The 15,120-nt window shown below is 40.4% G+C and overlaps 2 protein-coding genes across 2 annotated transcripts in view; both read left to right on the top strand.

Moving 5' to 3' along the window:
- LOC141435544 (apoptosis-inducing factor 1, mitochondrial-like) overlaps positions 1 to 7,312 on the top strand; it is a 28,749-nt gene extending 21,437 nt beyond the window's left edge. Inside the window, exons 11-16 of the mRNA XM_074098250.1 lie at positions 818 to 943; positions 1,566 to 1,742; positions 2,927 to 3,042; positions 3,440 to 3,563; positions 6,018 to 6,142; positions 7,160 to 7,312. Coding sequence (XP_073954351.1) covers positions 818 to 943; positions 1,566 to 1,742; positions 2,927 to 3,042; positions 3,440 to 3,563; positions 6,018 to 6,142; positions 7,160 to 7,175 — 684 coding nt within the window. The 3' untranslated portion in view covers positions 7,176 to 7,312. The remainder of the gene's footprint in view (positions 1 to 817; positions 944 to 1,565; positions 1,743 to 2,926; positions 3,043 to 3,439; positions 3,564 to 6,017; positions 6,143 to 7,159) is intronic.
- The window catches only part of LOC141435546 (E3 SUMO-protein ligase ZBED1-like), a 138,072-nt gene extending 124,527 nt beyond the window's left edge, over positions 1 to 13,545 (top strand). The window contains exon 2 of the mRNA XM_074098254.1: positions 10,382 to 13,545. Coding sequence (XP_073954355.1) covers positions 11,084 to 12,526 — 1,443 coding nt within the window. The 5' untranslated portion in view covers positions 10,382 to 11,083 and the 3' untranslated portion in view covers positions 12,527 to 13,545. The remainder of the gene's footprint in view (positions 1 to 10,381) is intronic.
- Positions 13,546 to 15,120: the final 1,575 nt, after the last annotated feature.

The following is a 15,120-nucleotide window of genomic DNA, read 5'->3' as shown; positions in this document are numbered from 1 at the left end:
ATGACAATCGAGCAAGTGGGTCTCCTGATGGTAAGACATCACCACCGCCCATAAACATCTGCAACACAAAAGAGGTAAAGAGAGGTTGCCAGACCTAGAGGCCTGCATACCTTGTTAGTAATTTCACCGGCTGTCTTACTCTCAAACACAACAGTGCAAGCACTGCTGCTATGGCAGCAAACACGGGGACCTTGCACAAGTCCTACCTGCAACCTTCAATTGCCTTAAAACTGTCACAATTCCTAACTTTTAGTGGATTTTTACCCCATAAAATGTAAAATCATACTTTTAATAAGTAACTCAGGAGACGTTACGTTACCTGTCAACCAGCTACATTAAAATAGTACATTACTGTAGAGGCCGGGAAGTAGGGGGTTGCCGGCCAAGCAGATATAGGATAGGGATGCGAGCCCGGCAACCCCAGGTTCCGGCCGAGGCTTGTATAGTGCTTTTCTCAAACATTACATGAAATAAAATAAAATAAAAACAAGAAATGAAGCTGGCGGGACGCTATAGTCTGGTCACCCTGTTGTGCACGCGCGTGTCGCGCTGGCTGCTGGCGGCGGCTGCGGGTGGTGGTGCTGGGCGTGGGCCGCGTGCGTGTCGCAGAGCGCGCGTTGAAACAAAAGACGGTCGCATTGCCGGCCAGCGGCCTGCAAAGTTGTATGAAATCTCTTTGCAGGCCGCTAGAGTGACCGCGCGCACGCAGCTGAGCCGCAGCGCCTGCAGCGCGGTACTTCTCGGCCTATTATTTGTAACACAACGTCAAGATTTCATGTCATGTTTGAGAAAAATTGATTAGTCCATCTATTCACAGGCATTTGTGTGCGTCGGCACCAAAGCGCGAGTGGAGATAGCAGAGGCTTCGAACTTGGAGCACGATCCCATCAACGGCGGCATCATGGTCAATACAGAGCTGGAAGCGCGCAAACATCTTTATGTGGTCCGTGTTGCCTCGTATAGGCAGTGCCACCAGAGTTGAGGTCACGCGCACGAGAACATTTTCTTGTATGACAGCGGGATTTTGACATTCACTGATCACTCATTCATTATATTAAATATATTGACCCGGATAACTCACGGCTTAAATCGAGTTTAGCTCGACATGTTTCGATTTAAGACGTGAGTTATCCGGGTCAATATATTTAGGTATAATGAGTGAGTCTCACGGTAGTTTCACACTCATTCATTCTCCTTTTATGCAATTAGCTCTTCGTGTCGCTGTGCGTGTTCATTCACTTCAACTCTCGTGGCACTACCTATTACCTATGTATGATTGACCTATAAACAATTACTTTGCTCACCCGCGACCTTGTGATAGCTACGTCTATGCAACAAACCGTCACTACTTTGAAAAAATCTCGTATCTAAAATCAATATGTCAACAAAATTGAACCTTGACGTAATGATCATAAAGGTACGAGTTTTTCTTAGTAGTGACGAAATGTATTCATGCAGCTCCTCCACCGCCACACTACACCGACGCGTTTCGAACTCAACCAGAGCTCATCTTCAGGGCAACATCCGTTCAGCTACCAGCATGCATGATATATGTCCTTTGCTAGGCCGGAGACGGAGCGAGCTACTACTCCCAATGGAAGGACACGCGCATGCGCCTCGAGCATTACGCCAACGCTTACGACCAGGGGACCATCGCCGGCGCCAACATGACCGGCTACTGGGAGCCTTGCAACATAGAGCCCACCTACTGGCTCAAGCTGGACGACGCCATACAGATGCAGGTGACTAGTGCTACCATCCATACTAATATTAGGGGGGGGGGGGGGGAAGCTGGCGCTGCCAAGAGCGCAGTTAGCGGTATCGGCAATTTTTGAAAAAAATATTAGTTTTTCTTTTACAAATATACAATTTTACTCGCAAATGTGATGAAAAACATTGTATGTCGCACGGGCGGTACTAGAATTACGAACATCGACTCATTAAAGCCCTCAGTTTTCGACTTCGGGCTTCTAATAGACTCTCGTTCGTAATTCCTTATTTACCGCCCTTAAGACACAATATACTATTATTTATCAGCTAGCGCATCCTCACGTGACTAGGAATGAGAATATACTTGGCATAGAACGAGGGTCACCGACATAGCCAAGTTAGCTCGTTGAAGTTGTAACAGGCAGGCATATAGCACGGAGAACAGATGGCCGTTGGGGCCGAAAAGTTCTCGAACGGGGAGCGTGGATCAGCAAGTGCAGCTTAGAACGTCCACTAATGAGATGGACGGATGACCTGGTCAAAGCCGCAAGTTTTTTTTATATATATAGCGGTACAACTTAGAGATCTTTAAAAAACGACCCTATCAGTCTCTCAAAGGGCCGGTAACGCACCTGTGATACCTACTGATGTGCCAAAGGAAACTTTCCAAAATTGCGGAATTTATCATATAGAAAAATTTCCGAAACTTCTCATAATTTTGTATGGGGATGGACTTTCAGTTTCTTAAATTTTAATTTCCAATATTTCTTGTGAAAATTTCCAGAATATTCCCAGAATTTTTCCAACTTTTTGGAAACTTTCCGCAACTTGCACATCTGTAGTGATACCCCGCATGCTCGTTTTCCCCCTCTTTTTTTATCGAGCATGCGGGTCACGTGATGGGAAGCAATCACCGCCGCCCATGGACACCTGCCAACACGAGGGGTATCACAGTGCGTTGCCGGCCCTTTAAGAGACTGATAGGCTCGTTTTTTAAAGATCCCTAAGCTGTACCGCTCCGGAAACACTTTCCCAGGAAGCTGGTTCCATATTTTAGTCGTGCGTTGAAAGAAGTTTCGCTTGAAGCGGACGGTGCAAGCACGGTACACGGTAGATGCAGGCCGCTTCGAATCGAAGCAGCTGGAGATCTATGAGAAGACCTATGGTCAACAGTGTACACCCTGCGGCTGATATGATTGACTGTTTATGATCACAGGTGGTTGGTGAAGTGGGAGCCTGCATGCCGATCATCGCGCTGTTCAAGCCGTGCCGCGCCGAGGACTTGCCTCCGGAGAAGGACAAGAAGAAGACCAGCTATCCCTGCTACAAAGAGTATTTCATGATTCAGTTGTACATATGGCATGTATTGAGTAGGCAGCAGGGTTGGCGTACCGACCGATTTGAATGTTACATCCTGTATACGTCCCATGGCTGTCCACAGGCCTCCTTTCAAAATGAGAGGGCTGGCACAGTGCGATTGGGAACTTCACACACACCATTGAATTGCTTCGCAGTTTTGTAGAGGTTTCCTCAAGATGTTTTCCTTGCGTAAAGCTCGTGGTAAATTTCTAATGTAATTTCGCTCATATACCTATTCCGAAATACTCAGAGATGCGAGTCGGGGTTTGAACCCACGATCGTCTGCATGTGAGGCCGTAGGTCTTACCACTCGGCCACTACGCCTTCCCGAGTTGCTGATAGCGTGGTAACAATAGATGGTGTGTTCCAGCGCGGCGGAGTATAAGGCGCGTTACATGCGCGGTCTTTTGTGCTACATCCGCAACGAAACCATCGTCGGCTTTGTCTTCTGGAACATGCCGCCCATCGACGACAGGAAGGACGTCGCCACTGAGGTACAGGGTCAAAGATACCTTTACACTTTACTACCTTGTCACTGCATGCCATCTGACATAAAACATAAACCGGTACAAGGTAAGGATCTTTAAAAAACACGCCTGTTTTTTTCTCAAGGGGCCGACAACGCCGTAACTCAACTTGTGGGCGGTAGTGATTGCTTTCACTCAAGTTTCAGGTGTTATCAAGATATTATTCAGAATAATAAATAAGATATCTAAAAAAGCATTTTCGGTGTCATATCCTTTTTTTAAATTAAAATGGGTGCCAAATGGAAGTAGAGAACACATAAAGGAATTGTTCCTTGCAGAGGTAAGAAAATTTAAAAATGATCATATAAAGATGTACATACTTACTTTATCTCAATCAGAATCGCACAAGGAAGAAATAAAAATCCTACTAAGTATATGTTCCATGATGATTTAGATTCCTCACTAGCTGATGATAGTGCAAATGCAAACACCACCATTGACCTGGAATCGCTGCAATATTTGAAGGATGATGATGTACTGCCTACAATCATTAAATAAATACCCCACAGTAAAGATGGTATTCCTGAAATGCCTGCCTGCCTAGCTCTGCGGTAGAAATGCTTTTTAGGGTTCCGTGGCCAAAATTGCAAAACGGAAACCTTATAGTTTCGCAATGTCTGTTTGTCTGTCCGTCCGCGGCTTTGCTCAGGGACTATCAATGCTAGAAAGCTGTAATTTTGCAAAAATATATTTGTAAACTATGCCGACAAAGTGGTACAATAAAAAAAAAAATTTTTTAGAGTACCTCCCATAGTCGTAAAGGGGGGATGTTTTTTTTTCTCATCCAATCTTGTAGTGTGGATAGGTATCGTGGGATAGGTCTTTTAAAACCATTAGGGGGTTGCTAAAACGATTTTACGAAAATTTGAAAAAATTCAGGATGGTAGTATATCAAACTTACAAGGAAAACTATAACGGTTAAGTTTTAGAGTAAATAGCAGCCTAAGGTATAAAATATACCTAATGTGTAAGAGATTGATTGTTATATAGAGTCTGGCAACACGAGGAGGAGAGCGATGGAGACAGACAAGCATGTTGTATTATGTCATGTGATTATCAGAAATACAGATTGATTGAATCATATTATATTTGTGTACTTATTTACATGGCGCAGCACGGAAACGAACAGATATTTGAGAAAAGCAAACTTAAGTAAATCGCAAGAAAATGGAAACGCTTAAGCCGCCTCCGCCATTGTCGTTACAAGGCAATCCGGCAGATAATTTTAAGAAATGGATACAAAGGTATAAAATTTATTTTACTGCGTCCGGGGCGAAGAAACTAGAAGATGATGGTAAAATTGCCTTGTTTCTTCATTGCATAGGCGAGGAATGCATAGAAATATATAATAATTTTGACACAGAGGAAATCAAAAACTATGACCAGCTCGTAGAAAATTTTTCAAATTATTTCTTGTCACTGAGCAATGAGAGCATCAATAGAAATATATTTTTTCGCCGCAAAATGAATGAAGGTGAAACCTTTGACGAGTATGTTAACACGTTGAGAACTTTAAGTTCTAATTGTAATTTTGGGATGCTACGTGACAGCTTAATAAAAGATCAAATGATAAGAGGTATCAAGAAGAAACATATAGTAGAAGACTACTTAAGGAGTCTGAACTCGACCTACCAAAATGTATTCAAATATGTAAATCATGTGTATATACAGAAGAACAAATACAACAATTTTGATGTAGAACAATCTGTGTTGAATAGCAATGATAGAGATGGTGATAGGAGAGAAGATGACTATGTTTCACAGCAGAATGACCATGCTTCACTAGAAAATCAGTATAGTATTAATGAAAATTCAGAATTTAGAAGCAGAACTGGTAGACTGGTTCAGAAACCTAGTTATCTTCAAGATTATGAAACCAATTAAGTTTTTAATGTTTGCGTTGCTTGAAAGTAAAGGGGTAAGAGATTGATTGTTATGTAGAGTCTGGCTGGCAACACGAGGAGGAGAGCCATGGAGACAGACAAGCATGTTGTATTATGTCATGTGATTATAAGAAAGCTAAATAAAAACTACAGATTGATTGAATCATATTTCGTAGTCATATTTGTCTACTTATTTACACCTAAAATTGGAATATTCCCTACATAATACGAAATCCTTAGAATTTTTTTTGTTAAAATTTGTTAATTAATTGATGAAGTGAACAATTTAAAACTAAAAATATTTTATTTTACTAAAGTATTTTGGAAATACATTATTTTGTATTTAGTAGGTATTTAAATAAAAAAAAGTCAAAGTATTTATATTTCGCATTTAAATACATTTCATAACGTATTTTGCCCATCTCTGATTATTCAGTATTAATTATTATGGAACTTTGTCGCCCCCTAAAGTGCCGACCTCCCCTCCCCCACTACTCTACGCCATGTCCCAGCGGCTACGTTTACTTTTGTTGTGTAGATCCTGCGTGCGCGGCCACACTACAAGGAGATGAACCTGGTGGCAGAACTCCTCGGGTTCCCGGAGACGCAGTGCGTGTACCTCACCGCTGAGGAGCATATCGAGGGCATGCCCTGCATCAAGAAGTGAGTGCTTTACCAATAGGCAGTGACAATCTATTTTTTTAATGTAACTCGTGATATGTCCCATTGACAATTTTATTCCTTCCATTAATTTATTACTTACCCCTGTGCATTTAACAGACTTGTTGCTGATACATTCGAGCATTGAGCGTTCGAGCGAGTGTTCAAATTCAAATTAAAAAAAAAAACAAAATTCAAATGATTTATTCAGTAAATAGGCCGCAATGGGCACTTTTACACGTCATTTTTTTAAACTACCAGCGCTTTCGGAAAGACCATCATTGCCAAGAAGAATGCGCCGCAAGAAACTTGGCAGAAAGTAATTTTTTCATAATAAGTAATATAATTACAAATAAAATACTTAAAAACTATATTATACAATTAACAAAAAAAAATACAACAAATAATAATAATAAAAAATACAGGGATGTATGGGGTCCCTTAGTTACAATACTAAACACTAACTATATCTAAACTATATCTACGTTCAGTGGAAGTGTAGAATGCTTCCACCGTCATAAATTTTAAAATAATAATAACAATAATTTAGTTCTGAAATATACATTTCAGGTCAAGTAACTATTAAGCTTTTGGATTTCGAAGGCAAGTTCACGTCTGCCGCCCCCAAAGTTAGCTGTTCAAGCGAAACGTCGGTTTTGCTTGGAACTTTTTTCCGACCGAGCAATTTTGTCACTGTTTCGCCGCCGTCCCTCTACGCCCGCAACTTCCGCACGCCACACCGGTCGCGTTTTCCCTAGAATAATCTTGTAAATGTTCGTAGCAATGTTTGGCTCTATGCTTGGCGATGTTCGTTATTTAGTTCTACAAATTTAAGAACGGCGAATGCTCGATGTTCTGTTTGTGTATGCTCAAGTATATCAGCACCTTAAAACCAACCCCGTGTTTCACCAAGCTCTGATAAGTTCCTACTGTCTATGTGATAGATATCCTATCCTATGATGACATCTTAACAAAACTTGGTGAAACAGGCCCTTAACCTTACATATTGTTTCTTTTTAGGCGAAAATACGAGTAAACAAAGTTTTATAGAGCAAGAGATTTTGCGCAAGAGATTACCCGGAAGCTTTAAATTTTGATAAATAGCAAGTTGTTTTGTATTTTATACTGTACTGTAGGTAACTTATTTTTATTACAAGTGACATTTACAATGTACCTACTTTTCTTTTATTTTGACATAATCTTTCTCTATGTGTCGCTTATGTTTGCAAGTTACATGTATTAATTTTTAATGTTCCGCACTTAAAGTGAAAAACGGACCTCTTATACTTTCACCATGTCCGCCCGTCTGTTGTGGGCAGGTTAGCTCAAAGACTTAGCGGTTTCGCACTATCCGAAGTCGTGAAAATACGGCCCGGAGCATTCGTAGAACTATTTGTATGGTAAAACTACCATACATGTATATAATTCTACGACTGCTCCGCATCGTAGGTATTTTCACTGTTTTTTAATACTTTCAGCTGTAGATGTCGACATCACATCACTAGTAATTATTGTTGCCTTGTACAGAACCAACGTCGGGGATTGGTAATTGGGAAAGAGATTTCGCGTCGCAAAACCGGATTTTGTAGCAGAATTTTATCACTTTCGTTACAAAACCAAAAAGGTAACAAACCTCTACTACTTTACCAATAGTTGCATCATTTGACAAATATACAAATATTGGCATACTTTTATAACTTTGGTAATTAATACAAGTTTATTGTACCATGGAGCTGATCTGATGATGGAGATAGGAGGTGGTCATTAAAAACGGTACAGTCAGCCATAATAGCTTGTACCATAAATCACTTTTTTGCCAGAAACTTTTGTAATAATTCAGTTTTTATGGATTTGTAACGAGAGTGATAAAATTCTGCTACATAACCCCATTTTGCGACGGGAAATCTCTTCCCTCGTACATTACCGATCCCCGACGTTGGTTCTATACAAGGCAATAATATTTGCTACTTCAAAACAGCGTGTTGTAGTATAGGAATTTTCTTTCCTCGTACATAACTGGCCCATGACGTTATTTTTGTACAGGGAAGTAAAAAATCCCTGTACAAAACCTGATTTTGGACTAGGAATTATTTGCCCTTTCCCAGTGCTGGTTATGTAAGTTGGTAATGTACGGGGAACAAGGGAGTGAATAATGTTCCTCCATCATATTAAATATAATGACCCGGATAACTCACGTCTTAAATCGAGTTTAGCTCGACATGTTTCGGGCTAATCCGTAGCCCTTCGTCTTCGGAGCAACGCGACTCAGCGGCTGCTTGCTGCAAGACGTGAGTTATCCGGGTCATTATATTTAATATGAGTGAGTCTCACGGTAGTTTCATGTTCAAAATGTTCCTCCGTATTTTGTCGGATAAGTTTATCTTGCTTTCTCTCCACTAAACTCCAGCTGAGCAAGCAAGAAAAATACGATGACAAAACATTATTCAATACATCTGTACCTATGCGAGCCGACAATGGACCGAAAATTATTCAATCCCAGTCTGTGGTTTATAATCTCAATTTATAATATAAATAATATGCTGAGATTAACTACCATGAAGCCGTGGTGGCCTAGTGGTTTGACCTATCGCCTCTCAAACAGAGGGTCGTGGGTTCAAACCCCGGCTGGCACCTCTGAGTTTTTCGAAATTCATGTGCGGAATTACATTTGAAATTTACCACGAGCTTTGCGGTGAAGGAAAACATCGTGAGGAAACCTGCACAAACCTGCAAAGCAGTTCAATGGTGCGTGTGAAGTTCCCAATCCGCACTGGGCCCGCGTGGGAACTATAGCCCAAGCCCTTTAGTTCTGAGAGGAGGCCTGTGCCCAGCAGTGGGACGTATATAGGCTGGGATGATGATGATGATGAACTACCATTTACCGTGGTCCAACTTCATCTACACCTGTGTAGACCTAGACACCGCTGCGGTCGCCTCCAGGGTTTGTTGCGTGATCTGCTTAAGCCAGCTCTTTGATCCGTGTAGTCTGATTTGTTGTCGGAATACAGGATGGCTCATTTAGATCGGACAGTATGGCAAAAGTCTGTTATTTTAAGAAATACGAAGATCTGTTCTTAGGAACTATTTCATCGATTTTAATAGCAAGAAAAACTGCATTCATTATTAAAAAAAAATCCTGTACTCAGTTCAGGAATCGAACCCAGTCGTTTTGAAAAATAAAACATACTTACATTATTTCGATTTGGATATCGGTTGTGTAGGTCATCAGCAATAAATGTTACTATAAAACACGATATGCATTGTATTTCATATTCTTTAATAAGGTATGTTTTATTTTTCAAAACGACCGGGTTCGATTCCCGAGTTGAGTACATGTTTTTTTTTTAATGTATGAATGCAGTTTTTCATGTTATTAAAATCGATGACATGGTTACTAAGAACAGATCTTCGCATGTCTTATAGTTAGACTTTCCCATACTGACCGATCTAAATGAGCCACCCTGTATATGGATATGGGGAGACCCAAAAGTCCCATTTAGACTATGCGAAAACTTGCATGCAAGTTTTACTACATTGCTGTATTTGTTTGATCAACTAAATTCGTTGTCCCTTAAACAGTCTGCGATGTAGGTAATACAACTTGCATGCAAGTTATTGCATGTCAAATTTATCTATGAGAGAAGCCACTATGCTTTTCATTAGCCGAGTTTAGACTAGCAAGAAAAATCGTGCAAGTTGCATTACATTGCGAGGCCGTAAAGCAAATGAGTTTGTTTGTAGCAAGTAGTCAATCGAGCGACGCAACTTGCACGATTTTTCTTGCAAGTCTAAACTCGGCTATTCTCTGCAGGTAACTTGATAAGTAAAAATAAGAACACAGGTTGATATAGTTATCGTTTTATTTAACAAGCTAGGTTACACATAAATTTTGCCTAACACTTTGGATTGGGTTAATTAATCTAGAGATGGGAAATCAATTTAGAGGAATATACCTGTAGCGACATAGGTATCTAGCTATAGGTACACGGAGTCACGTGATACCTAAGGTAGAGGGACCCGGTCTTGCCAGTTGTCCTTTGCCGGTCACACGCGTAACACTCGTGTACTTAGTAATACAATTAATATATAGAGGTTAACCTTGGTTTCCATTCACCACCCCTAAAGACAGTACCTCTAAAGTGGTGACCCCTGTGAATTGAACTTTTGTTGCGTGACCCCAGTGAACAATATAAACTTTTTTTTGCGTGAAAGTTATTGGTCACTTGGGTCAGTATAGTAAAGTATGTATTTATTTATTTGGCTTTTGGCTGTTAACCAGTAACAACATACTTTCCTGTAATACTAATTATTTATTATATTAAAATACAAGAAACAAATTCCCAAAAATACAGCAACGCATTAATTTTACGAAATATTCGTCAGTTTTGTGCGTGTATTAAAATAAGAACTTTTGTAAATATAAATATTATCATATCATAGTCTGTGTGTGTTATAAGTATATTCGTGAAAATAGTTAGGACTAGTTGTAGATACATATCTAATAGTGTAGTTTTTTTTTATTAGCTGTAAATAATTCTATATTAGTTAGTATGTCGTCTAGAAAACGAAGTGCTGTGTGGAACCACTTCACTGAAGTGGATCCAAAACGAGCAAAGTGCTCATATTGTGCGAACACTTTGTGTTTTAGTGGTGGGAATGTCGGAAATTTAAATAGACACATGAAACTGAAACATCCAACTGTGCCTATGATAGCTGAGAGGCAACCGGTGACCATCCCTGTTTTTGCCCCGGTCGCATCAGGCTCTGAGACTAATACAGAAATGAAAGCAGAAGAAAACATTCAACAGCGTCGACCTGCACCTCAACCGACCATGAATGATTTCGTTCAAAATTTGAAACCATTAGGACCTCGGCGTGCAGAAAAAATAGACGAGCAGTTGGTAAAGATGATTGCTAAAGGTCACCACCCATTTTCGATTGTCGATGAGCCGGAATTTAAAACATTCGTCTCCATGCTCTGCCCGTTCTTTACCAACAAGAAAAACACTTTCGGAGAACTTGTTGCCGAAAATGTATGAAAAAGAAGTAGAGAAGGCTAAGACTAAGTTACAGGCTGGTCAGGCTGTGTGTTTGACAACGGACGGCTGGACATCGGACAATAACGACAGCTTTATAGCAGTGACAGCACATTACATTGCGGATTCCAAGTTAGAATCCACAATGCTTGGATGCGTAGAATACGCCGAACGCCACACTGCAGCAAACTTGGCCGAGTTTTTGAAAAAAGTTACTCAAGACTGGGATATCGAACACAGGGTTACTGCGGTGGCTAGTGATAATGCAGCTAATGTAACCACTGCCATCAAAACCGCTGGCTGGCGCAAAGTGCCGTGCTTCGCACATACATTGAACCTCTGCGTCCAGACGGCACTTGCAGCCATCTCAACAACCACCAGCAGAGTAAAAAATGTTGTTGAGTATTTTAAAAGAAGCTCGCATGCCCAAGCCAAACTGTTGGACATGCAGCGGCAATTAGGAGTGCCACTGTTGAAACTAAAACAAGACGTAGTGACTAGGTGGAATTCGACATATGATATGTTTCGCCGCATCATTTTAGTTAAGAGCGCCGTAGCTGCTACCTTAGCCGTACTGAGACCGGATTTGATACTGCACAACTCTGACTGGCAGATAATAGAAATGGCAGTGCCCATTCTCAAAATCTTCTCCGATGTGACGATTGAAATTAGCGCCGAGAAGAACGTGACACTATCAAAGGTCATCCCCCTGTGCTCAATTTTAATTGTAAACGCGAAACAACTTCTCGATGCGGAACAGCCAGTGTTAGAAGTCAGTATGATGGTTGAAATACTGCTAGGAGAGCTTGAGAGGCGGTTCCATCATATCGAAAACTCTGAGCTACATGCAGAGGCAGCCCTTCTCGATCCTCGTTTTAAGGACGTAAGATTTAGGGACAAAGCACTTGCCGAGAGAGCGATCAACAACTTGAAGATGAAAGTAGGTCGTCAGCGCCCACCACCAAACGCATCGACATGTCAGCTCGACTCAGCTAACCAGCCGTCAACTTCGGCACAAAAATCTACACCGTCGTCTTTGTGGGAACAGTTTGACCTTAAAGTGAAAAAATTGGTGCCAACAAACCCAACTGCCGCTGGTATAGTAGAGTTCGAGAAGTATATGCAAGAGCCAATGCTTTCTCGGACTAGTGAACCGTTCGCATGGTGGCATGAACGCCGCGTTGTATACCCTAGATTATACAACTTCATGTTAAAGAGGCTGAATTTGGTGGCCACTTCTGTTCCCTGTGAACGTATTTTCTCCAAAGCAGGAAACATCTTAACAGAGCGACGGAGACGGCTCACAAGTAAAAAAGTTTCGCAACTTTTATTTATAAGCTGCAACATCTAAAATAAAGCTTTATTTTGTAAATAGTGTATATAAATATGTAAATAGTAATGTACGTAAATGTAAATATTGTAAATTCGAATCATTGTACATATCACAGATCTTTAAATACGCCAATCTAGTTTGACAATAGCAGGTATATTTCATTAATACGAATTAATTTCATTTAAACTTTTTAAGTCTACGGTAATGTTAAAATAGATTGTCAGTCCTAAGCCTGGTCAAGTATGAAGGGAAATCTGTGGTACGAAATCATTGAATTAAAATCGGTAGATCGTGGTAGAGAATATTTTGTAAGTATCTATACTACTCAAAAAAATAATTTTGAAATTCCAATACGTGCGCACTGCATTATTTTAGGCTGGCACTACAATACAATACAATAACTCTTTAATTATTGCACACCAACACAGTAAGCAAGCAGTACAGATAACACAAGTATATACATAGCTTCAGTGCGATCTATTCCAGGCAACCTTTACAATGGAATGAATGGAGAAGTAAGGAATAAATTTTAGCAGGTGGTGAATTTACATTACAACTCTAACTTGGCTCCGTCATTTTTTGTATACCTAGAAGCCTAGTTATGTCTGTACTATAGTATTAATAGTCCTACTCCTTTAAGATGTAAAAAAAAATTAACATCCATGCTAATTACTACTTAAAAAAGTATTCTTTGAAATAAAATAAAAAGCATGAAAGGCAACTATTTTTGGCATCGTGATTTGTAACATGGCATCATGGCAAAATGACTCAATAAGTACTTCAATAGTTCCGTGAAAGAAACACGTGCGACTGTATCAACTCAGTAGATGGATCTTTTGAGTTACTGAACTGAATTGAACTAGTGAACTAAATGAGTGATATACTTCACAGTGAAGGAAAGAAGCATATCATTCTTTTCTTTTAAGTGAAGTATTTCGCGCATGACTACACCAAATTATCGGCAAGGGTGGTCAACTGTGGGGGTCGCTTAAGTTACTTTGGCACCAGGTTGTTTTTAATATTGACATATACACATACATATCCCATACGGTCGGTTGCGTGTTCAGTGCACTTTGAGGATCTTATCGGACTATCGGTGATAATAATAATTCCGGTTGGAGTTAGAAATATGTGTAATGTCTCAAGCTTCTAGGAACGAATCTAATGTGTCAACAATGACAAAGATCATTCTAGCCAAAAATATTATACCTACCTTTCCAGCCTGCTATGCATATGCAACAAGGTTGCCACAAATTGTATCCAATTAGTTCATTTTGAAACCAAGCAAGAGGATTCAAACCAAATCGAATGGCAGTTGTTTTAAAGTCCGACATTTTGAACTCCTAACGATGTACAAATTACAAAATTAATTTTGAGCTTACAGAATGTCAAAAAGTTCCTAATTAAAAAACATAATGCTGGGTCGTGCAGCCCAGCCTCTCGCGGCTCAACTGTATATTACCATTATACTACCAGGTTTATTATTGTTGACAAGTGATAATGGAAACATACTCGGCATTTCGCCCGCGACGGACAATTCCATACTCTACGCAGTTTCATCGACTATGGATTTAATGCGGGTGTACCGAGGAAACGTTTAACATCCTTACGGGACGTAATAATACAGAAAAGTCAGTTATTGCTTTGATTTGTAGGGGTCCGTACGTAAACCATATTCGTCCGTGACAAAGCGAAAGTATTTAAGTTGTCTACGAAAAAAGTTACATTTTGATAAGTTTATGGTAAGATTAGCAAATTTAAGGCGATCGAACACTGTACGTAGTAGCGTGAGATGCTCTTGAAAAGACTCGGAGACAACTATGATGTCATCGAGGTAAATAAAAATACGACCATTGTACTCCGGACCAAACAGGATGTCCATCAGGCGTTGTTGGGTAGCCGGCGCGGAAGTAAGCCCAAAGCACATCACTTTGAAATGAAATAAGCCACGACCGGGGACCGTAAAAGCGGTCTTCTCCTTAGATGCATGTGAATCTAGTCCTATTTGCCAGAAAGCAGACTTGAGGTCTAACGAAGATAAGAACTTGGCGTTTCCAAGTTGATCTAATATTTGGTTAATTAGAGGTAAAGGGTACGCGTCATGTTTCGAGACCTCGTTTAATTTCCTACTGTCCAGGCAGAACCGTAGGGTACCATCCGCTTTAGGAGCCATGGTCACCGGATTATTCCACGGGCTAGTGCTCGGTTCGACGACATCCAGTTGAAGCATTTCGTCTAACTGCTTGTTTAATTCGGCAAGTTTGTAAGGCGAGAGCATGTAGAAGCGCTGCTTTATGGGTTTTGCGTCACCGGTGTCAATGGTATGAGTAAGCAGATGAGTCCGTCCTAAGCCTTTCTTTTCGGAGGAAATGGTTTCGAATTGCTTAAGGATGTCCTCAGCATGAAGTTGATCATCGTACGATAGTGAATCTAAACCTTGTAAAAATCTCACTTCAGAGGTGAGTGCATCAATGTTACTTTCATTCGGCATCACATAGTCATTACTTATTAAGGATAATACGTCTGGAGCTATGTTAAACGCCTTCCAGAAGTTAATTCCCAACAATAGTTTGGTAGGTACGTCTGGTATTACATAAAATTTCACTGTTGCT

Source organism: Choristoneura fumiferana, chromosome 15 (genome assembly GCF_025370935.1).
Source record: "Choristoneura fumiferana chromosome 15, NRCan_CFum_1, whole genome shotgun sequence".
Taxonomy (NCBI): Eukaryota; Metazoa; Arthropoda; class Insecta; order Lepidoptera; family Tortricidae; genus Choristoneura; species Choristoneura fumiferana.
The sequence above is the reverse complement of the archived record's forward strand: the minus strand, read 5'-3'. Positions and strand labels throughout refer to the sequence as shown.